At 36.6% G+C, this 24,396-nt stretch overlaps 1 protein-coding gene across 12 annotated transcripts in view; it reads left to right on the top strand.

Moving 5' to 3' along the window:
* Positions 1-693: 693 nt before the first annotated feature.
* Positions 694-24,396, top strand: part of LOC143651698 (coiled-coil domain-containing protein 170-like) — a 72,385-nt gene continuing 48,682 nt past the window's right edge. For 3 of the 12 annotated variants that reach the window (XM_077122400.1, XM_077122406.1, XM_077122408.1), the window contains exons 1-3: positions 694-826; positions 3,000-3,349; positions 17,872-18,000. In XM_077122400.1, coding sequence (XP_076978515.1) covers positions 3,221-3,349; positions 17,872-18,000 — 258 coding nt within the window. In that variant the 5' untranslated portion in view covers positions 694-826; positions 3,000-3,220. Of the gene's footprint in view, positions 827-850; positions 996-1,627; positions 1,692-2,999; positions 3,350-17,871; positions 18,001-23,088; positions 23,251-24,396 lie in introns of those variants that run through there. The other 9 variants (XM_077122403.1, XM_077122402.1, XM_077122404.1 and 6 more) reach the window with 9 other exon arrangements.

Consider the following 24,396-nt stretch of genomic DNA (forward strand, 5'->3'; position numbering starts at 1 on the left):
ATGATCCTGGTTTAGTAATTATTACTCCCAGTCCTGAAAATATCACTTAATTCCTCCCTGTCTCGGTTTTATCACATATAGATGAAGATGGTGGGATAGTTGGTCTCAACCTAAACTTATGTTAGCTTTCAAAAATACTTATGTGCATGTGCTGCTTTAGACTAATTCAATCAGAACTTGGGTGGGGTCAGGGTATCTGGATTTTTAAAAGATCTCTTTGAAATTCTAACCTCAGTCCAGGTTGACAATGACTAGACTAGATTTTATTTATGTTTCCAGTGATTCTGGTATCAAGACTACATAATAGGGACATAATTTACTTTTATAAAAGTATATCCCTATATTAGAATTCTAATTCTTCAGACAAATCGTCTTTTAATTTAGAAACAGTTGGTGGAATCATCATTTTCCTCTCCTTTAAAATGCTTTTTCCTTGATGACACGTATGTATCAAAGTATAAAATTTTGAGTTTTCCAAGGAATATCACAAAAGAAATGCCCAAAACATGATTTCCACATTTGTTGGAATGTTTACTACCACTTTTGATGGGTTCATTTTATTAGGATGAGTTTACTATTGCTTGATGAAAATCACTTTGTGTTTTTATTCCATTAATTAGAGAAATGAACCATGTATCTTACTGGATCACTTTAAGAGATCCCTCATCTCCTCCTTGGGCTTCTATGATGCGTTCACCTAGCAACAGGTTTCTGACATGCCAACACTCTACTGGCAAGTCGTTCAGGGCAGCTATTCATACTGGGCAATTCAGGTCTCTTCTGGGAATTGACCTTGGGTTTGGAATTTTCTCTTGTACCTGATATGGTAAAAATTTAGGGTCCATACTTTCTGCTAGAGGAAACATAGCATACAGTATCTTTATAGCCTAAAGTATTGATAAATCTAATGGTTGTTTAAAAATAGAATAGACATGTACAAACCTAAAATCATTGTCTTTTTCTAAGGTTAGTTTTCTAAGGTTAATTTTTATAAGGTTAGTATTATCCCCATCTTTATAAATTTATTTTACATTAAAATTTTTTCTGTTAGTTGCTTTAGTTCAACCTTTATATTTTGATGATAAGGATGGTGAGATGATACGGATGAATCAGAACTAGATCTTGTACTTAGTCTAGTAGGGGAGATAAGATTTGTGCATAATATACAATATGAAAATGAGATGATAAATAGGAATTTGTATATCACATACTATAAGAAATTGGAGGAGAGAAATTAGCTTTACCTTGTAGGAATCAAGGAAAGCTTCTTGGAGAAGGTGGTACTAAACCGATAATGAAGGATTAATATCTACATTTTCAAGCTTCTGGGGATATAGTTTGACTCACACGGTAGCTTGATGTTTCATAGAGGCAATATTAGTGAAACTCATTAAGTAAGGTTCTTTTTAATAGGGCACAAGATTCACAAAAGAGCTTTACCTCCAGTATCTTTCAATTTCCAGGACTAAGGAGCCATTTCTTCTCCTTTTTCGCTCATAAAATCTGAGTTGTCCTTCTTTGATTATCAGATTCTTAGACAAGGAGTTCTTATAGTAATGATCTCAGGTATCAAATAAGGACAATGGGGAGAGAATAAAGTTTCATAAGAGATTATTGCATTTTAAAGTTGCCATCAATACCTATTAACGTAAACAGTGGATTCATACAGGAATTTCCAAAAGGATTGCAAGGTTAGTGAAGAAACCATCCAGCAAAGGAAGCATATATTGTAATGCTTTCAGTGCCCAGTTTTTAAATTTTATTGTCCTTTTTTTTCTTCTTCCCCACAATACATTCCTTTATCTTAAAGAAAAGAAAAAAGAAATCTTCATTCTACTGCTTAATAAACCATGTGGATATTAGTTTGAGTAATGATGCCTTTCCTCTATTTCTTTCAATTTCACTTTAATAAAGAAAGCTAACATGTTGAGTTGAACCTGTAGGGAAAATGTATTTAAGGTGGTTCTGCAGTTCTTTTGGGAAGGTGAATTTATAAAAATTATAATGTTAAATTTACGTTTTACCTTTCTCTGGAGCAAAAAAGAGCATTGTGCACGTTCACATGCTACATTATTAACTCATGTTTGACTTTTAATCTTTTGGTTGAATCTCGAGGGATATAGTAACTGTTTCTGATTGAATGAGAAACTGAAAATCAAGAAAATTTACAAGTCAGTATCCAAAAATGTCATTAACAAGGTAGCATCAAAGTATATTATGAAGGTATATACATATATATAGATACAGATGATGTTCTAGTTTGCTAGCTGCCGGAATGCAATATACCAAAAACAGAATGGCTTTTAACAAGGGGAATTTAATAAGTTGCAAGTTGACAGTTCTAAGGCTGAGAAAATGTCCCAATTACAACAAGTCTAAAGAAATGTCCAATCTAAGACATCCATCCAGGGAAAGATACCTTGGTTCAAGAAGGCTGATATAGTTCAGGGTTTCTCTCTCAAGTGAGAAGGCACATGGTGAACACAGTCAGGGCTTCTCTCTCGGCTGGAAGGGCACATGGTGAAGACGGTGTCATCTGCTAGCTTTGTCTCCTGGCTTCCTGTTTCATGAAGCTCCCCGGGAGGCATCTTCCTTCTTCATCTCCAAAGGTCGCTGGCTGGTGGACTCTCTGCTTTGTAGTGTTGCTCTCTCTGAATCTCTCTGAATCTCTCATTCTCCAAAATGTTTCCTCTTTTATAGGACTTCAGAAACTAATCAAGACCCACTCAAATGGGTGGAGACATGTCATCCCCTAATCCAGTTTAACAACCATTCTTAACTAAATCACATCAACCAGGGAGATGATCTTATTACAGTTTCAAATATAGAGTTTTGAGTAGGGATTATTCTACCTTTATGAAATGGGATTTATATTAAAACATGGCTTTTCTTAGGGGGCATACTTCCTTTCAAACCAGCACAGATGATATAGATACATAGATATCGGCAGGTTGCTTCGGCCAGTCATAATCTAAACAATATTCTGATGCTCTCTTTAGAAACCAGGTACGTCTTGTCTCCAAGCAGCACATGTTCAACAGTCATCTCCCTCTGAGGTCTGGCTGAGCTGTGAAGGGCTGCAGTGGGCCCTCCCCGAAGACATTGCTGTTGGTGCTGGGCAGACCTCAGCATCTCTGCCTGGCTGCCATATGCAAACTCTCCTTGGGAGCACCTTGTGTCACCATTTCTAGGCCCATTTCATGCTCCCGGTATCTCTAGCATGTCAGACCCTCAGATTTTAAACCACTCAGATCCAGGACGACTTGCTACCATCCAAAGCAAAGGACCCCACAAGGCTACGCCATCAGAAGTCAAGTCATCGCACATATCTTGGAAGAATAGCCCAGGGGTGAGTCCTATGTACTTGGCACTTATATTTTCCCCACTCTTAGAACGTGACGGTAAAACAGTCTCCCGCACAATGGAAACCTAGAAGGAGCAGGAAGGCATGTTCTGTTTGCCCATTTGCTTGTATTAGCTCCCAACCATGCTTGGCTAGTGAACAATGCAAGATATGACATTAAGTGAGCCCCGATCTCTTTTCACTCCTGACTACACTCTAGAATATATAGCAGTGAAATATCTGAATCTAAATGGATTTTATCTTCACCGTTTTTGGTGATTCTGAAGTTTCACTGAGGCCCACAATCACAAAATTATAGAAAAATTGACTGTAAATGGCCTGAGTTAAGTCCACCCAGTCATTTTGCAGATTAGGAAACTACTCACTAGAGAGAGGTCATGGTGGTTTAGTGGCAGAACCAAATAGTTTAACTCTCATTCTCATTTTGGTGTGCCATATTAGTCCCTAGGTTACATCTTGTTTTATTAATGTTGGGCCCTTCTGGAAATTAAATGTCCTCTTGGATCAGAGGATGCCCCTTCCATTGATGTTTTTAAAGCCACTACAAAGGTATACCAGGTTTTTACTTACATTTCCTAGGAGATTAAGTCTGAGCTGGGGAGTGAGGATGGATTAGGGGGTGGTTTATGTCCTTCCCTGGTGGCTTTAAGTGAGTGTAACAAGCCTGGTTTTTTGTTTTTGTTCTTGGTTTTTTTGCCAGAAAAGGAAATGTATTACATTAAAAATGATTAAAAGTTCTTACATTGTTGTTTGTTTAAAATCCAACCAGATTATGCTTATGGCTTTTAATTTTTTATTTAATTTTAGACATATAGAAAAGTACTCTTTACCTACCACCTAAATTTAATAAATGTTGACATCCCCACTCCCAGGCTCCACCAAATTTGTTGCACTTTTTATTTTTAACTTTTTTATTGTATGTTATAACATATATACAAGACAAAGAAATAAAAAAGCAATAGTTTTCAAAGCATTCTTCAACAAGTAGTTATAGGACAGATCCCAGAGTGTGTCATGGGCTACCTTACGATCCTCTCAGATTTTTCCTTCTAGCTGCTCCAGAATATAGGAGGCTAGAGGGCTTAAATTTTTTTTTATCATCACAATTGACTTTTTTCGTTCTTTTTTTTGTGAACGATAGCATATATACAAAAAAGCTATAAATTTCAAAGCATAGCACCACAATTAGTTGTAGAACCTATTTCGGAGTTTGGAATGGGTTACAATTCCACAATTTTAGGTTTTTACTTCTAGTTGCGCTAAAATATTGGAGACTAAAAGAGATATCAGTTAAATAATACAGCATTCATATTCATTTGTTAAGTCCTATCTTTTATACATAATTCCACCATCACCTTTGATCTTTCCATTTTCTTTGATTTTTCTCTTTGGGGTTGTTTGGGCTATGGCAATTCTAAATTTTTTTTATTGGAAGGGTCTGTCACTAATACAGAGATAGGGAGATGGAACTATCTGATGTTCTGAAAAAGTTGGGCTACGTTTCAGGACTTATCTGGACAGGGACCAATTTGGAGGTTGTAGGTTTCTGGAAAGTTACTCTAGTGCCTGGAACCCTTGTGGAATCTTATATATTGCCCTAGGTGTTCTTTAGGATTGGCTAAAATGGTCCTGGTTGAGGGTTGGCAGGTTATGATAGGCGGCAAGGTCTAACTGAAGCTTGCGTTAGATCAATCTCCAGAGTAGCCTCTCGACTGTATTTGAACTCTGTCAGCACCCGATACTTTATTAATTACACTTTTTTCCCCCTTTTGGTTAGGATAGAATTGTTGATCCCAGGGTGCCAGGTCTGGATTCATCTCTGGGAGTCATCTCCTACGTCGCCAGGGAAATTTTCACCCTTGGATGTCAGGTCCCTCCTAGGGGGGCAGGCAATGATTTCACTTGCAGAGTTGGGCTTAGAGAAAGTGAGGCCACATCTGAGCAACAACAGAAGTCCTCCAGAAATAACTTTTAGGCACATTTAGGTAGTCTAAGCTTCTCTGCTACCTACATAAGCTTCACAAGAGTAAGCCCCGTGATCAAGGGCATGGCCTATTGATTTAGGTATCCCTAAAGTTTGACACAGTATCACGGGATTCCCTGATGGTAAGGTTTAATAGTTCTGTATTCTTTCTCCCCTCCCTCCGGGGACTTTGCCAATACTTTTGATTATCTGCATAATATACTCCAGGATGTTTTCAGGCATTACAATATTCCATACAGGATTAAAGGACCTCTTTCTTATTCTGGGTTCCCTGTGTTTCAGTTGTTCAAATGAGCTACACAGATAGGTTAAATTAGATTATACACTAAAGAAAATTTCAGTTCCAGACCAAATAAACCTTTTTTCCATTAGTCCCAAAGAGCATGTGTGGTTCTAAAATATAGACACTGTCTTCCTTACCCCTGTGTTCTGAATTACTTTAACCCTCATCTGTTCAACTTCATTCTTATCTCTAAATATCAGGTTATATATATATAACAGCCTCTCAAAATCCAGAAATAATAATCACCACTCTGGACTTAATGTGTCTGCTGTAAAAGCTTACAATCTAGGCCCTTGTTTTCTTATAAGTATTTTCTAAAGGTGAACATACCATTCTTGTCCTTTTGCTTCTGGCTGATTTTCATTACTTGCATGGGCAGGCACTGGGAATCAAACCTGGGTCTCTGGCATGGCAGGTGAGAGCTGCCTGCTGAGCCACTGTGACCCGCCCCCTGGCTTATTTTGTCTCACCAAATGTCCCACATGTTCATTCACATCGTTGCCTGCCTCACGACTTTGTTCCTTTTTGTAGCAGCACAACTTTGTTCATAAGTATACACCATCATTCGCCAATCTACTTCTCCGTCACTGCATCCTTCAGCTCACACATTCATTGGGCATCATGTAGAGGTCCCAAAGTCCACAGTCCATCAACATTCTCAATTTTAGATAATTCATTGTTCCCAAGAGAAAGAAAACCAATAAACACACCCTCACCAAATAGGAGAGCTAAACCTCCTCCTAACTCTTGTCCCTCCCCCCATTATTTACCTCTGCTGTTGCTGAAGTAGTGCTGATGGTTTCCTTTTGAACATAAGTCATAGCATGCAATAGCAGTTTTCCTCCCTGTACCCTGGACTTAAACACTCTCTGTATAAGAATCGTAACTTTGAAGTACTTCCTACGAGAACTAATTCATATTTCTAATGTTAATCAGTGGGACACGTAGGTCTATACAACCCCTTTCAATCTTGTTCATCTTCAATATGGTAATATTACTTATACACCTATAGAGAACCACCTTCACTCCTGTCTATTCCCTTACATTGGAGTTCAACCTCATTAGCTGACGGTTCACCCTCTCTAGCTTCTATGTATCTCTAAGTTCCCTATATTCAGTATTATAACCCTATGATTATACCTTTATGCTGGTCATAAAAGTGGAATCATACAGTATCTATCATTTTATGTCTGGCTAATTTCACTCAACATTATGTCCTGAAGGCTCATCCATCTTGTCATGTGCTTCAGGACATCATTTTGTCTTACTGTTGCATAATATTCCATCGTATGTATATACCACATTTTGTTAACCCACTCATCTGTTGATGGGTATTTGGTTTGTTTCCATCTTTTGGTGGTTGTGAATAATGCTTCTGTGAACATCGGTGTGCAGATGTTTGTTTGTGTCATTGCTTTTAGCTTTTCTGTGTATATACCAAGTAATGCTATTGCTGGGTCATAGGGCAACTCGATATTTAGTTTCCTGAGAAGCCGCCAACAGTCTTCCATAGTGGCTGCACCATCATACATTCCCACCAGCAGTGCATGAGTCCCAGCTTCTCCCCATCCTCTCCAATATTTATAGTTTCCTGTTTGTTTAATAGCAGCCATTCTTATAGGTGTGAGGTGGTCTCTCATTGTAGTCTTTTTTTTTTAATTTATTTATTAATTAATAATATTAAGAACAAACAAAAACATTAACATATAATTCCATTCTACATATATATTCAGTAATTCTCAATATCATCACATAGTTGCATATTCATCACTTCATAGAACATTTGCATCAATTCAGAAAAAGAAATAAAAAGACAACAGAAAAAGAAACAAAACGATAACAGAGAAAAAAAGATTATACATACCATACCCCTTACCCCTCACTTTCATTGATCACTGGCATTTCAAACTAAATTTATTTTAACATTTGTTCCCTCTATTACTTTTTTTTTTTAATTTTTTTATTAATCAAAAAAAAGAAAAGAAATTAACACAACATTTAGAAATCATTCCATTCTACAAATGCACTCAGTAATTCTTAGTATCATCACATAGATGTATGATCATCATTTCTTAGTACATTTGCATCGATTTAGGAAAAGAACTAGCAAAACAGCAGAAAAAGATATAGAATGTTAATATAGAGAAGAGAATTAAAATAATAATACTAATAATATATATATATATAAAAAGGAAAAAGAAAAAAACAAAACAAAAGATACAAACACACAAACAAACAAAAAACCATATTTCAGGTGCAGCTTCATTCAGTGTTCCAACCTAGTTACATTGCACTTAGGTATTATTGTGCCGTCCATTTTTGAGTTTTTGTATCTAGTCCTGTTGCACAGTCTGTATCCCTTCAGCTCCAATGACCCATTATCTTACCCTGTTTCTAACTCCTGCTGGTCTCTGTTACCAATGATATATTCCAAGCTGATTCTCGAATGTCGGTTCACATCAGTGGGACCTTACAGTATTTGTCCTTTAGTTTTGGGCTAGCCTCACTCAGCATAATGTTCTCTAGGTCCATCCATGTTATTACATGCTTCATAAGTTTAGTCTGTCTTAAAGCTGCATAATATTCCATCGTAGGTATACGCCACAGTTTGTTTAGCCACTCGTCTGTTGATGAACATTTTGGCTGTTTCCATCTCTTTGCAATTGTAGATAATGCTGCTATAAACACTGGTGTGCAAATGTCCATCTGTGTCTTTGCCCTTAAGTCCCTTGAGTAGATACCTAGCAGTGGCATTGCTGGGTCGTAATCCATTCTGCCATTCTATGTCTTTTGATTGGGAAATTCAGTCCATTAACTTTTAGTATTATTACTGTTTGGATAATATTTTCCTCTACCATTTTGGCTTTTGTATTATATATATCATATCTGATTTTCCTTCTTTCTACACTTTACTCCATACCTCTCTCTTCTGTCTTTTCGTATCTGACTCTAGTGCTCCCTTTAGTATTTCTTGCAGAGCTGGTCTCTTGGTCACAAATTCTCTCAGTGACTTTTTGTCTATAAATGTTTTAATTTCTCCTTCATTTTTGAAGGACAATTTTGCTGGATATAGGAGTCTTGGTTGGCAGTTTTTCTCTTTTAGTAATTTAAATATATCATCCCACTGTCTTCTAGCTTCCATGGTTTCTGCTGAGAAATCTACACATAGTCTTATTGGGTTTCCCTTGTATGTGACAGATTGTTTTTCTCTTGCTGCTTTCAAGATCCTCTCTTTCTCTTTGACCTCTGACATTCTAACTAGTAAGTGTCTTGGAGAACGCCTATTTGGGTCTATTCTCTTTGGGGTGCGCTGCACTTCTTGGATCTGTAAATTTAGGTCTTTCATAAGAGTTGGGAAATTTTCAGTGATAATTTCTTCTATTAGTTTTTCTCCTCCTTTTCCCTTCTCTTCTCCTTCTGGGACGCCCACAACACGTATATTTGTGCGCTTCATATTGTCATTCAGTTCCCTGATCCCCTGCTCAAGTTTTTCCATTCTTTTCCCTATAGTTTCTGTTTCTTTTTGGAATTCAGATGTTCCATCCTCCAGTTCACTAATTGTAGCTTCTGTCTCTTTAGATCTACCATTGTAGGTATCCATTGTTTTTTCCATTTTTTCTTCTTTGTCCTTCACTCCCATAAGTTCTGTGATTTGTTTTTTCAGATTTTCTATTCCTTCTTTTTGTTCAGCCCATGTCTTCTTCATGTCCTCCCTCAATTTATTGATTTGGTTTTTGAAGAATTTTTCCATTTCTGTTCGTATATTCAGCATTAGTTGTCTCAGCTCCTGTATCTCATTTGAACTATTGGTTTGTTCCTTTGACTGGGCCATATCTTCAATTTTCCGAGCGTCATCCATTATTTTCTGCTGGTGTCTGGGCATTTGATCAGATTTCCCTGGGTGTGGGACCCAGCTGGTTGAAAGCTTTTTCTGTGAAATCTCTGGGCTCTGTTTTTCTTTTCCTGCCCAGTAGGTGGCGCTCGTGGTGCTCGTCTGTCTGCACGGCAGTTGGCCCGGGAAACCGCGCGTGGAGGTGGGGGTCGCTGGCCGCCGCGGCTTGGGAGAGTGCCGGTCCTAATTGCCCAGCTGGCCCGAAACGCCAAGCGTGACGGGAGGGCCCCGCTATCCAACGTTCCCAGTCAGACCGGGGAGCCACGTGCGTGGAGGGGACCCCAGTCGCCAGCCGCCCCGGCTGGGAAAACGCGCGCCCCTTGGGTATCTCACCGCAGCAGATTCTCCCTGCCCGTTCAGCTGTTCCAGAATGGGGTACGCTGTCTTTTTGGTCTCTGTCATGACTCCGGGAGCTGTTTCATATTGTTTCTGTTTCTTTAGTTGCTTTTCTGGAGGAGGAACTAAGACCCGCGCGTCTTACTAAGCCGCCATCTTCTCCGGAAGTCTCATTGTAGTCTTGATCTGCATTTCCCTTGTAGCCAATGAAGATGAGCATCTCTTCATGTGCTTTTGAGCCATCTGTATTTGCTCTGCAGAGAAATACCTATTCTTATCTTTAGCCCATTTTATAATTGGATTGTTTGTTCTTTTGATGTTGAATTGTACGATTTCTTTGTATGTACAGGAAATCAAACCTTTGTCCAATATGTGATTTCCAAATATTTTCTCCCATTGAGTTGGCTGCTTCTTCACCTTTTTGACAAAGTCTTTTGAGGTGCAGAAGCATTTGATTTTGAGAAGCTCCCATTTATCTATTTTTTCCTTTGTTGCTTGTGCTTTGGGTGTAAAGTTTAGGAAGCTACCTCCCATTACTAGGTCTTGAAGATGTTTTCCTACATTTTCTTTTAGAAGCTTTATGGTACCAGTTCTTATATTTAGGTGTTTGATCCACTTTGAATTAATTTTTGTGTAGGGTGTAAGATAGGGTCCTCTTTTATTCTTTTGGTCATTGACATCCAGTTCTTCCATGCCCAATTATTGAAAAGACTATTTTGTCCCAGTTCAGAGGATTTGGGGGCCTTGTCAAAAATCAGTTGACCATAGATTTGGTGGTCTATTTCTTCACTCTTTATTCAATTCCATTGGTCAATGCTTCCATCTTTGTGCCAGTGCCATGCTGTTTTGACCACTGCGGTTTTATAATAGGTTTTAAAGTCAGGGAGTGTTAATCTTCCCACTTAGTTATTCTTTTTTAGGATGCTTTTACTATTCGGGATCTCTTTCCCTTCCAGATGAATTTGGTAATTAGCTTTTCCGAATCTTCAAAGTAGGTTGTTGGAATTTTGATTCCTACTGTGTTGACTCTGTAGATCAATTTGGGGAGAATTGACATCTTAACTATATTTAGCCTTCCTATCCATATATAGTGTCCTTCTTTGTCTCTTATGATGTCTTTACATTTAAAGTCTATTTTGGCCAATATTAGTATAGCTACTCTTGCTTTCCTTTGGTTACAACTTGTATGGAAAATCCTTTTCCATCCTTTCGCTTTCAATCTATTTGCATCATTGTGTCTAAGATGAGTCTCTAGTAGGAAGCATATAGCTGGATTATGTTTCTTAATCCATTCTGCCAATCTGTATCTTTTAGATAAGTCTGTAAGTTTAGTCTGTTAACATTCAAAGTTATTACTGAAAAGGCATATCTTGAATTCACCATCTCATCTTTTTAATTTTATTTGTCAGATCTGTATATTCTTTTCACTCTTTCTCTTTGTATTCTTTAAATTAGCTTTAGTGGTACTCTTCAATTCTGTGCCCTCCTCCAGACCTCCCTCTCCTGTCTTTTTTTTCAGCTGGCAGAACTCCTTTTAGTATTCTTGTGGACTGGTCCCTTCTTGACAAATTCTTTCATGGCTTCTTTGTCTATAAAAACTTTAATCTCTCCCTTAGTTTTGAAGGACAATTTGGCTGGGTACAGAATTCTTGGCTGGAAGTTTTTCTCTTTCAGGATCTTGAATATATCATACCACTGCCTTCTCACCTCCCAGGTGCTAGTTGAGTAGTCTGAACTCAGTCTTATTTGGTTTCCCTTGTATGTAGTAGATTGTTTTTCTCTTGCCATTTTCAGGATTTTCTGCTTCTCTTCAACATTTGACATACTGATTAGTATGTGCCTTGGGGAAGGTCTATTTGGATTTATTCTGTTTTGGAGTTTGTTGGACTTCTTTGGCTTGTATATTTATGTCCTTTATGGGGGTTGGGAAGTTCCCCCCATTATATTCTCAACTATTCTTCTTAACCCTTAACTTCTCTCTTCTTCTTCTGGGACACCAGTGATTCTTATACTTGTGCACTTTGTTTTGTCTGTCATTTCCCTGAGATCCCATTCAATTTTTTCCATCTTTTTTGCCATTTGCTGTTTTGAGTCTTTGAAGCCAATTATCCTGTCCTCTATATCACTTATTCTTTCCTCTTTCTCTTCAAGTCTGGTGTTGTGTGCCTCTAGTATGTTTTTTATTTGGTCAACAGAGTCTTTAAACGCTGTGATATCTGCTAGTTTTCTATTTATTCTTTCAAATTCCTCTTTGTACTCTTCTACTGTCTTCTTGATCTCCTTTATGCCATTTGCCATCCCACTTATTTTATTAAACAGAGTAGTATGAACGTCTTTGATTAGTTATTCCAATGTCTATGTCTTCTGTTTTGTTTTAATTTGATTAAGCAAGGCTATATATGTCTGCATTGTGATATGCTTAGTGATCTGCTGTGTTTGTGGCATGTAATTATCTCAGTAGATTTACTTTGGGAGTTGATTTCCTTCAGTAGTATAAGGCCTTGTATTTGTGGGATGGATGTACAGCAAGAAGCAGGGCACGGGGTGGAGCACTCAGTATGGTGATCTGTTTCAGGGCAGGTATGGGTGAAGGTTGGGAATATTACACTGATGCTTGTGGACATGGGTGCCCAGTGCCTAGGCAGGATGTAGCTGTGCGGGTGCACCAGTCTGGGGGGGCATAACCCTGGTGTGCACTGGTCTAAGGCACGGGGCCCTTTATGCACATGCGCAGAGCTGTGGCAGCAGGTTAGTCTTATGCCTTTGTAGACTGGGGGCAGATGTGACCTGGCTGCACAGGTCGGCACTTTTTCTGAGCTGGAAAGTGTGGCTGAGGGCCGTGCTCATGTGCAGTTTTAGGACTGCCATAAACTGAGGTTCCCAGAGCTGAAGGACATGATTGGGGGCCCATGTGAATGTGTGGGTCAATTAGTGCCTAAACTGATGTGCAGAGCTTGGGGGGTGGGGTGGGCGGGATGAGCCTGTGCAACACTATGGGCAGGGGGACAGGCGCAGCCTGGGTATGGAGGTTAGTGCCTGCAGCCTTTATACACTGGCAACAGCCTGCAGGGAATGGGGCAGGGGAGGTAGTGCTCAGGAGGGGTGCAGGAGAGGTGGGCTGGGCTGCACTTGAGGGGCAGGTATGTGCATTGGGGGCATCTGGAGCATGGAGAATGGGAGCAGATGATAGGATTTGGGTGTGTGGGGTGCGGGGTGAGTCTCCGGTCACAGGGCTGTGCTAGTGAGGCTAACGTGCCCACAGAATATGGCCTGGCTTACTTCCTAGTCCCTGGCTCCCATCTGCGCACTCCCGCAGGCTTCCTCTGTGCCAGGCTCCAACTTTCTGCTTCTCAGTTCCTCGGCCTCTGCAAGCAGGGCTGCCCTGTGCGGTGCAGGAGGCTCTCCCAGGTCAGCCGCACTCCTGAATCACCGCCTCAGTCACCCTCCTGTCCCTTCTCTAACTTTTCCGTGGATAGGGCTAATCTCGAACTACTCTATTCAACTATCTTCCTGGAAGTCCCTTCACTTATTTTTAAGAAACCTTCGGTGATAATAGTTGAACTTTTTTCTCAACTCCCCATCTTGGGAAGGATTGTGTGCTGCCAGTGAAGCTATGCACAATGTGAAGTGACATCACTTATAAAAGGCACCCAAACTTTAGAGATAAGAAAACATAAAAAAAGTGCCTCTTATAATCAATGAAATATGACAGTTTTCTTTGTACATTAAAGATGTAATTCCACAGTTTTCTGGGGTTTTTTTTTTTTTTGTATCAGCATTGAGAAGTCAGCCATCAATCTAATTGCCATTTTTTTGTAACCATCTGTTTCTTCCATTGACAACTTTTAATATCTCTTTCTTTGGTGTTCTGCTGTTTCATTGTTTGGGTATAGATAATGAATTCTTTTTATTTTTTCTTCTTGGGATTTGGTAGATCACTTAGATTGGTATCTTTCAATAAATCTGGGAAACTCACAGACATTGTCTTCAAATATTGCCTTGTCTCCATTCTCTACAATATGTTCTTTACTACAATTAGAAGTTCTATTTGGTCATTTTTCTAACATGTTTATTCTTTTGGACTCTTGTGACTTGTATTTTCAAAGTTCTCTTTTTATTTCTTTAGATGTTTAAACAATTATTTTATATTCTCTTGTGCAAGTCCTTGTTCATAAGGCATACATTTTCTTTAATCTGAAGACTTCAGAAAAATATATTTTATGCCTTTAGTACATTAAGCACCATGTAATGCATTTATACACTTTTTTTTAGCAATCTAGGTTAATAATTCATTTTTTTCTTGGTTTCAATTATATAAACTTTGTATCAAAAGTTATATCAGTAACTTGTTAGAATATTTATATCCTTTTGATGATGGGGGATATATTATTGTACATATAGATACTCCCTTACTTTGACCCTTGATTTTTTTTCAATTTTATTGAGATAAATTCACAAACTATCCAAAGTATACAATCACTGGTTTACAGTATCATCACATAGTTGTGCATACATCCCCATGATCAATTTTAGAACATTTTCATTACTCCAGAACAGAAATAAGAATACAAAATAAACACAAATCCTCCCCTACCCCATATTTCCCCTATTGTTGACCCATGGTATCAGTGTAGTAAATTTGTTACTATTGATGAAAGAATCTTACTTTATTACTCTTAACTGTAGTTCATAGTTTGTAATAGCTATGTTTTCCCGTATACCCCTCTATTATTGTTTTTTACATTCGTAATCATTCATGCAAGACCATACATCCATGACTTTGAACAACCACTTTCAATCAAATTCACCTATGTCACTATTACTTATAATCCCAATAATGAGCTAACATCACCTCTACCCATTCCCCAAATTTAAGTTCAACCTTGTCAATAATTCTGTACATATTAGGGAACCGCTCCCTCTTCTGTAGCTTCTGTCTATCTCTAGGTACCCTATAGTCTACATTTTAAGACTCGTGAGCTTATATCTTTTAGTTCGTTCATATTAGTAAAATCATACAATAGCTGACCTGCTATGTTTGGCTCATTTCACTCCAACTTTATGTCAAGATTTATTCATGTTGTCACATGCTTCAGTACCTATTTCCTTCTTCCTTCTGTGAAATATTCCATTGCATGTAAAGACTGCCTTTTGTTTATCCACCCATCTGTTGATGGACTTTTGCATTGCTTCCATTTTTGGCAGTTGTGAATAATGCTGCTAGGAATATCAGTGTGCAAATATCTGTTTGTGTCCCTGCTTTCAGCTTTTCTGGGTATATAACAAGTGATGGAATTACTGGGTCATAGAGCGACTCAATATATAGTTTTTTGAGGAACTGCCAAAACTGTCTTCCACGGTGGCTGTACCAATATTATATTCCAACCAGCAGCAACTAAGTGTTCCTATTGCTCCATGTCCTCTCGGACATTTTTAGTTTCCTGTTTGCTTAATAGCAGCCATTCTTATAGGTATGAGATAATATCTCATTATGGTTTTGTTTTGCATTTCCCTAATAGCTAATGAAAATGAGTGTCTTTTCATGTGCTTTTTAGCCAGCCATTAGTATTTCTTCTTTGGGAAAATGTCTATTCATAGATTTTGCCCATTGTATAATTGAGTTGTTCGTCCTTTTACTTTTTAAGTTGTAGGATTTCTTTATGTATACTGGGTATCAAGCCCTTATCAGATATATTCTATCCCATTGGGTTACCAAATATTCTATCCCATTGAGTTGGCTGCCTCTTCATCTTTATGACTAAATCCTTTGAAACACAGAAGTGTTTAATCTTGAGGAGTTCCCATTTAGCTATTTTGTCTTTTGTTGCTTGTGCTTTGACTGTTAAGGTCTAAGAAGCTATCTCTTATCACTATGTCTGAAGATGTTTCCCTATATTTTCTTCTGGGAGTTTTATTGTACTGGCTCTTATATTTAGGTCTTTATCCACTTTGAGTTAATTTTTGTATAGGGTGTGAGGTGTAGTGGTCCATCCCTTTAGATATGGATATCCAGTCCTCCTAGCCCCATTTATTGAAGAGTCTATTCTGTCCCAGTTCAGTGGATTTGAGGGTCTTGTCAAAAATCAACAGACCATAGATCTGAGGGTCTATTTCTGAACTTTCAATTTGTTTCCATTGATCAATGTGTCTATCTTTGTGCCAGTATCATGCTGTTTTGAGCATTGTGGCTTTATAATAAGCTTTAAAGTCAGGAGGTGTAAGTCCTCCCACTTTGTTCTTCATTTTTTGGGTGCTTTTGACTATTCAAGCCTCCTTTCCCTTCCAAATAAATTTAATAACTAGCTTTTCCAATTCTGCAAAGTAGGTTGTTGGAATTTTGATAGGTATTGCATTGACTCTGTAGATCAATTTGGTTTAGAATTGACATCTTCATGATATTTAGCCTTCCTATCCATGAACATGAAATATCTTTCCACCATTTCTTTTAGCAAAGTTTTATAGTTTCCTGAATAGAGTTTTACATCTTCCTTTCTGATTTGGGTGCTTTTATTTCTTTTTCTTGCCAAATTGCTCTGGCTAGAACTTCTAGGACACTGCTGAATAACAGTAGGCATCCTTGTCTTGTTCCCAATCTTAAGGGGAAGGTTTTCAGTCTCTCAACATTGAATACAATTCTGGCTCATATCGAGGAACTTTCCTTCGATTCCTACCTCTTGAAGTGTTTTTATTAAGACAAGGTGCTGAATTTTGTTGAATGCCTTTTTCACATCAATTGAGATGATCATGTGATTTTTCCCTTTAAATTTGCTAATGTGTTGTATTACACTGATTGATTTTCTTGTGTTGAACCTCACTTGCATGTCTGGAATAAACCCCACTTTGTTGTGGTGTACAATTCTTTTAATGTACTGTTGGATTCAATTTACAAGTATTTTGTTGAGAATTTTTGCGTCTATATTCGTTAGAGAGATTGGTCTATAGTTTTCTTTTCTTGTAGTATCTTTATCAGGTTTGGTGTTAGAGTGATGTTTGCTTCATAGAATTAGTTAGGTAGTGTTCCCTTTTCTTAAGGTTTTTTGGAATAGCTTGAGCAGGAATGGTGTCAGTTCTTCTTGGAATCTTTGGTAATTTCCCCTGTGAAGCCATCTGGTCCTGGACTTTTCTTTGTAGGGAGGTTTTGGTAACTGATTGAATCTGTTTACTTGTGATTGGTTTGTTGAGATCTTCTATTTCTTCTAGAGTCAGTATAGGTTTTTCATGTGTTTGTAGTTAAGTGTTCATTTCATCTAAGTAGTCTAGTTTGTTGACATATAGTTGTTCATTGTATCCTCTTATGATTTTTAAAATTTCTTTTTGGTGACCCTTTTATATTTCTTTGGATTTAAAAAAAAAATCTTGGGTGGGCCACAGTGGCTCAGCAGGCAGAATTCTCACCTGCCATGCCAGAGAGCTGGGTTCAATTCCTGGTGCCTGCCCATGCAAACAAAAACAAAAACAAAAACAATACACAACTTTTAATTTAGGTATGAAGAGACATAAAAATGATGTTCATCTTCTAAACTCAGGTTTTTTTTTTTAAGTCAATTTGTGTGAAGATATAGTGCATAGGAATTGATTTATTACCAAAATTAAAGCAAATATTTGAAAATCTTTCATCAAAGACTTTCTAAAAGTTCAATTTTTTGTAAAGCTTTTATTAAATGTATAATTATTTCCTAGATATTTTATGTATATTTTCTTGATTCCTATATCTCAGAAATTATGACTATTTAGATGTGCTGCATTTACTTATGGCTGATGTCATTAATTGTCAGGTGAGTAATAATTTCTAGAAAAAATGTAAAGTAGCCTTTTAGATCAACATGTCACTTGCTATTTTTCCTGAAACCTATTGTGTTTGTTAGATTAGCACCTCAAAATAAATATTTTAAGCTTATATCCTATTTAGAGGGACTTGATTTAGCTTTGTGTAGGCCAAAACACTTTGGTTTTGAGCTAATAAGGCTGCTCAAGCACATGTATAGGTATTTAATTGCACTTTCTCTTTGCAGGTTTGTTTTGACCCACCTCTTGAAGTGGTTCGCACCAGGAAGCCGGTCATAAACAACAAAAAGGCAGCCGACACGGGCGATGCTGATCTTGACGGTTTGTTGGTGAAAAACAAGAATCTTTTAGCTGAGGTATATAGTGTATCTAAATATTAAACACTATGGGAAATTATATCCTCTGAAAAGTAGGGAAAGAAACATCCCAATAAAAGGCTCAAAATACTATCTTAACTCAGTTATTCTTTTTTATCAAGATTGAACTCACTCAACATTGAGGAAAACTAATTTAGACCTAAATTTGTCTTTTTGCCAAAGAACTCTCTTTGGAGATGGTGCATAGCTAAGTATTTTCGAACTGACTGTTAAAAGCTGGTGTGTTACCATTGCTTAATGACTGATATTCTTAAAGTTTATGTTGTAGCACCTAATTAATGTGTATTAGACATTTTTAATGGAAATGATGAGTTCTTAATTTTAATAGACTACTACTATGTATCTGATAGTTTTATTTAATATTTGATAAAATATCTAAGTAACATAATAGATAAACAGGATAGACATATGTAGGAAAGGCCTTGACTTTTATTTCTTGTGATGGAGATAGAAGTGCAGGTAGAAATTCTTTAGCTGAGCCCAACTGCCTTTCAGGACATTTGTTGTAAAAGACAATCTCATAAGTACCTAAGGTTGGAAGTCCAAAACCATTAGACATTATTAATGGTACTATAATATGACTGTTTACATCTGTACTGCCTCTATGGTTACCTGTCAATAAATTTCAGGATGCTTCCATATTTGAGTCACTGACCAGCCTATTGCATAAGTTGCTTTTTAGTGTGGCGTTATTCTCCAGAGCCTCTTTTCTGCCTAGGATTTTATTAAATTTTTTTCTGCTGTCTCATCTACCAATAGCCTGGTTTCAGGTTTCATTTACATAGATGTAAATATAGATATGTAGGTAAATATATGCATCTTACAATTTTGTTTATGCTAATGCTTATCTCATTTAGCATACCTCAGTATAGTGAGGTGAATAGAGCGTGAATTTAAAAGGAGTTTATATAGATACAGTAAATATTACATCTTTTAGAGATTTCTTACTTTTGTTTTTTCATTTAGAAAAATGTGATGCCAATCTCTGAAAACTGACAATTAAAAAAATTATTATTAGCACTCTTCTCCTCTACAGTAAAATTTACTATTAGTGTTTAACAAGTTTGAGTTTTCTTTATAATTTAGAGTTAATTAAACTTTGTGTCTCTGCATACTTCATAAAAAAATTTTAAAAACAAATTGTCATTCTTGGACCATACACCTCCCCCAGCCCCCGAAAAAAAAAAAAAAACACAAATTGCCAAAAAAGATTATAGGGTACCTTTTTAAAATAAAATATGCAAGTTTTTTCAAAACTCTCAAAGTACTTTTTAAAAGCAACTCTGTATGTGCACATAAATAATATAATTATGAACATTTTTTGTCTCTTAGTTAAAGCAGGTATCTAAAAGGCCCTAACAAGGTGACATTGTGGCTTGGTTTTAGATACTATATGTATTTAAAAAGCTTTCCATAATTCATATTGACATTTTCTACATTTAATACAAATCAGTGATGCTTACTGCACAATTTTCCTTTGTTAGTTACTTTTTCTAACTTAACGAAATACTTAAACTTCAGCATACATCATCTTTCCTTTTACTTGTTATTGAATCCCACAGGAACATAATTGTCTTGATAAGGTAGTGTTTCTCTTCATTACATGTATTTTTAATCTTTTACTATAATTAACTTTATCTTTTTGTACATAGCCATCATGTATTTCTTCCCAATAATGGAGAAACAGCTGCAAGAGAGCCTTTTATGATGAGCTGGATATAGAAGAAATAAATATTATATACTCAGTTAGTGATGTGTTGTCTTAGTTTAGGCAAAAAGATATTGGGCTAAAACCCTTGCATAGTGCTGGGTGGGCTGCTGTGATAACATGAGTTAAAATGTTATTGATGTGGTATATTAAAGCCCAGTGTCTTAAATTGAAGAGAAATTTAATGTGCTGTGCCAGTATTTTTTAGTCTTATTTTCATTGAAATTTTTAGTCTGTAGAGAGCAATGTGACTGTGTTTATGCAGATAAGATGTTTTTCTTCCTTTAGCTTAATAATGAGAATAGTAAAAACCTGGTAGGTGCAGGTACCTTTGGAGGAGGTGAATGGAGGCAATATAAATTTTGCAGCTAAGAAAGTACATATCAGACTCTATTGTTATTTTTTAGTTGAAAAATTTATTGAGATAATTATCCATGCACTTACAGTTGTAGGAAATATGCATAGATACTCCTGGTATACTTTGTCCAGTTTGCAAAACTATAATATAATAAAACACCCAGAATATTGACATTACTACAATTCATCCATTATATTCATATTTCCCCAGTTTTTACTTGTACTTACTTGTGTGTGTATTAAGGTCTATACAAGTTTACATTCTGTAAAGGTTCCTATATTCACTATTGCAGTGAAGATGCTCAACAGCTCCAATCCCACAAGGATCACGTCTTGCCCTTTAATATCTACACCCACTTCCCCCGCTTCTCTAATCAAAGGTAACCATGGTTCATCCTTCATCTCTAAAATTTTGTCATTTCAAAATTGTTGCCATGTGACCCAGCAATTCCACTCCTGTGTACATACCCAAGAGAAATTAAAAGATATGTCCACATAAAAACCTGTAAAGAATATTCATGGCAGTATTCATAAAGCCAAAAAGTGGAACGACCTAAATTGAGAAATTGATGTATAGATCAACAAAAAGGAATGATGTATGCTACAATATGGATGAACCTTTGAAATATGGCACAAAAGACCACTATTATTCCACTCATATGAAATGTCCAAAATAGGCAAATCTATAGAGACAAAATGTGCATTAGTGGTTGCCAGGGACTAAGGAGAGTTGAAAACGGGAGAGACTGCCAGTGGGTTTGGGGTTTCTCTTGGGAGCATTGCAAATGTTCTGGAATAGTATAAGTGGTGATGGTTGCACAAACTTGTGATTATAGTAAAACCTAATAATTGTACCCTCTAAAAGGGTAAATCCTACATTATATATCAACAAACAAAAGTGGAAAAAAAAGCAATCCAATATGACTGCACAACTCTGTGAATATACTAAAACCCACTCAATTGTACCCTTTAAATGGGTGAATTTATGAATTATATTGCAATAAAACTTTTTAAATGTTATATAAATGGAATATATCTGTAATCTTTTGGGTTTTTTCATGCAATTAATTCCCTGGAGATACATCTAAGTTGTTGTATGAATCAGCAGTTCTTTCCTCTTTATTGCTGAGCAATAATCCATGGAATGGATGTACCACAATTTGTTTAACCATTCACCTGTTGATAGATATCTTGGAGATTCCTGTTTGGACTATTACAAATAATTACAAAGAAATACTGTGAGCATTCATGTTCAGGTCTTTGTGTGAACATAAGTCTGCATTTCTCTGGGATAAATGCCTAAAAGTGCAATTGCTGGGTCATATGCTCGTTGCATATTTAGTTTTATAAGAAACGGCCAAAATTTCCAGAGTGGTTGAACCATTTTACATTCCTACGATCAATTGTATGAGTGATTCAGTTCTCTACATCCTAGACAGCATTTGGTGTAGTCATGATTTTTTAATTTAGATGTTCTGATACATGTGTAGAGGTATTTCATTGTGGCTTTAATTTGCATATCCCTAATGACTAACAATGTTGAACATATTGTGTTGAAATATGATGACATGATGAAAATAAAGTTATTTACCATCTGTATATCCTTTATGGTAAAGTTTCTATTAAAATATTTTGCCCATTTTCCTAATTGGATTGTTTGTTTTCTTAGTATTGAGCTTAGAGTGTTCTTCCTATATTCTGGGTACAAGTCTGTTGTTGAACAATTAATTTTTATCAACAAGCTGCATCTCAATTTTTTAGGTAGGCTAAGTTTAGTTAATAGTTAAACATATTTCTGGGTTATTATCTCCAAATCCAACATCAAATTATCGAAAGTTTGAGTTCTTTGACATAAAAAAAATAAAGGAATGTTTAAAAGTTTTAGCGTTTGCAAATAAGGAGAAAACAGAAAGCTAGTACTAGCAAGTCCTCTGGAAGGCTAATTGACAACATGCAGTCACTAAAAGTGAAATTAAACTAAATCTAGAAGTCAATGTGGCTAATCTTCTACCTGACTTTGAGATTCCTGCTTTCTTTAGTACTTTGCAAAAATCCAATATAGCATCTTAACCATACTTAATATTACCTAAAAGAGTAAGTAAAAATGAGTGGTTAGCATAGTTCTAGGAAGGCCACTGCATTATTAGCAAGTCCAGTGGGCACGTTTTCCTGGTCTTATATATGAGTGGTAACTCCTGCAGTACAGAGACTCCCCCAACCCAAGCCTTACTTCAAGGTGTTGCTGAAGAACTTGAGCCATGGTTGTGGTTACCAGAAGTTGGGATCCATAATGATTTTGACAGGAATAGAGTTGTTTTTTTTTTAACTGATTAAAAAAAATTAACAAACAAAACATTAAGATATCATTCTATTCTGCATATGCAATCAGTAATTCTTAATATCATCACATAGTTGTATATTCATCATTTCTTAGAACATTTGCATCGATTTAGGAAAAGAAATAAAAAGACAACAGAAAAATAAATAAAATGATAACAGAGAAAAAAAAGATTATACATACCATACCCCTTACCCCTCGCTTTCATTTACCACTAGCATTTCAAACTAAATTAATTTTAACATTTGTTCCCCCTATTATTTATTTTTATTCCATATGTTCTACTCTTCTGTTGATATAGTAGCTAAAAGGAGCATCAGACACAAGGTTTTTTTTTTTTAACTTTTTTTATTAATTAAAAAAATTAACAAACAAAACATTAAGAGATCATTCCATTCTACATATAAAATCGGTAATTCTTAATATCATCACATAGTTGCATATTCATCATTTCTTAGAACATTTGCATCAATTTAGAAAAAGAAATAAAAAGACAACAGTAAAAGAAATAAAATGATAACAGAGAAAAAAAAAGATTATACATACCGTACCCCTTGCCCCTCGCTTTCATTTACCACTAGCATTTCAAACTAAATTTATTTTAACATTTGTTCCCCCTATTATTTATTTTTATTCCATATGTTCTACTCTTCTGCTGATATAGTAGCTAAAAGGAGCATCAGACACAAGGTTTTCACATTCACAGAGTCTCATTGTGAAAGCTATATCATTGTTCAATCATCATCAAGAAACATGGCTACTGGAACACAGCTCTACATTTTCAGGCAGTTCCCTCCAGCCTCTCCGCTACATCTTGAACAACAAGGTAATATCTACTTAATACATACGAATAACCTCCAGGATAACCTCTCAACTCTGTTTGGAATCTCTCAGCCATTGACACTTAGTCTCGTTTCACTCTTCCCCCTTTGGTCGAGAAGGTTCTCTCAATCCCCTGATGTTAATTCTCAGCTCATTCTAGGGTTTTTCTCAGTCACTTAATGCTGAGTTTGAGCTCATTCCAGGATCTCTGTCCCACGTTGCCAGGAAGGTCCACACCCCTGGGAGTCATGTCCCACGCAGAGAGGAGGAGGGTGGTGAGACTGCTCATCATTTTGGCTGGAGAGAGAGGCCACATCTGAGCAACAAAAGAGGTTCTCTTGGGGGTGACTCTTAGGTCTAATTTTAAGTAGACTTGACCTATCCTTTGTGGGGTTAAGTTTCATATGAACAAACCCTAAGACTCGGGGCTAAGTGAGAATATCAAGAATTCAACTTGGGGAAGTTAAATTTCTCCCCACTCTCACCATTCCCCAAAGGGGGCTTGCAAATACTTTTCCAGTCACTGATCAAATCACACTGGGATTCATCGGGGCATCACTCTGGACAAACCAACAATATCTCATGTCCTACCTGAGATTCCAAGTACTTATGACATTCAATCAAACTATCTACATGAGTTATATTAGGAAATGCTCTAGTCAAAATATAAATTTTGTAACAAATAAACATTTTTTGCTTTAGTCTCATGCATAAGGTGACATTTTAATGTATTAATTATCATCTATTTTCAGCACCCTGCAATAATGACATTCCTTTGTTCTTCCTCATTCAAAAACATTTTTTAAATTTGTACATTGTACATTTCACTATTATTATATACTCTAGGCATTCCTAGATTATACCTTGATAAAGATCAAGATTATTCCTTGATCTTTACCAGCTATCTTTCTTTCTGATTTCATTTACGTACCCAGCCCTCCTCCCTCTATCATTCTCACATGCAGCTTCATTCAGTGTTTTAACATAATTACATTACAGTTAGGTAGTATTGTGCTGTACATTTCTGAGTTTTTATATTCAGTCCTGTTGCACAGTCTGTATCCCTTCAGTTCCAATTACCCAATATCTCACCCTATTTCTATCTCCTGATGGTCTCTGTTACCAAGGAAATATTCCAAGTTTATTCATT

The sequence above is a fragment of the Tamandua tetradactyla genome, chromosome 12, assembly GCF_023851605.1.
Source record: "Tamandua tetradactyla isolate mTamTet1 chromosome 12, mTamTet1.pri, whole genome shotgun sequence".
NCBI lineage: Eukaryota > Metazoa > Chordata > Mammalia > Pilosa > Myrmecophagidae > Tamandua > Tamandua tetradactyla.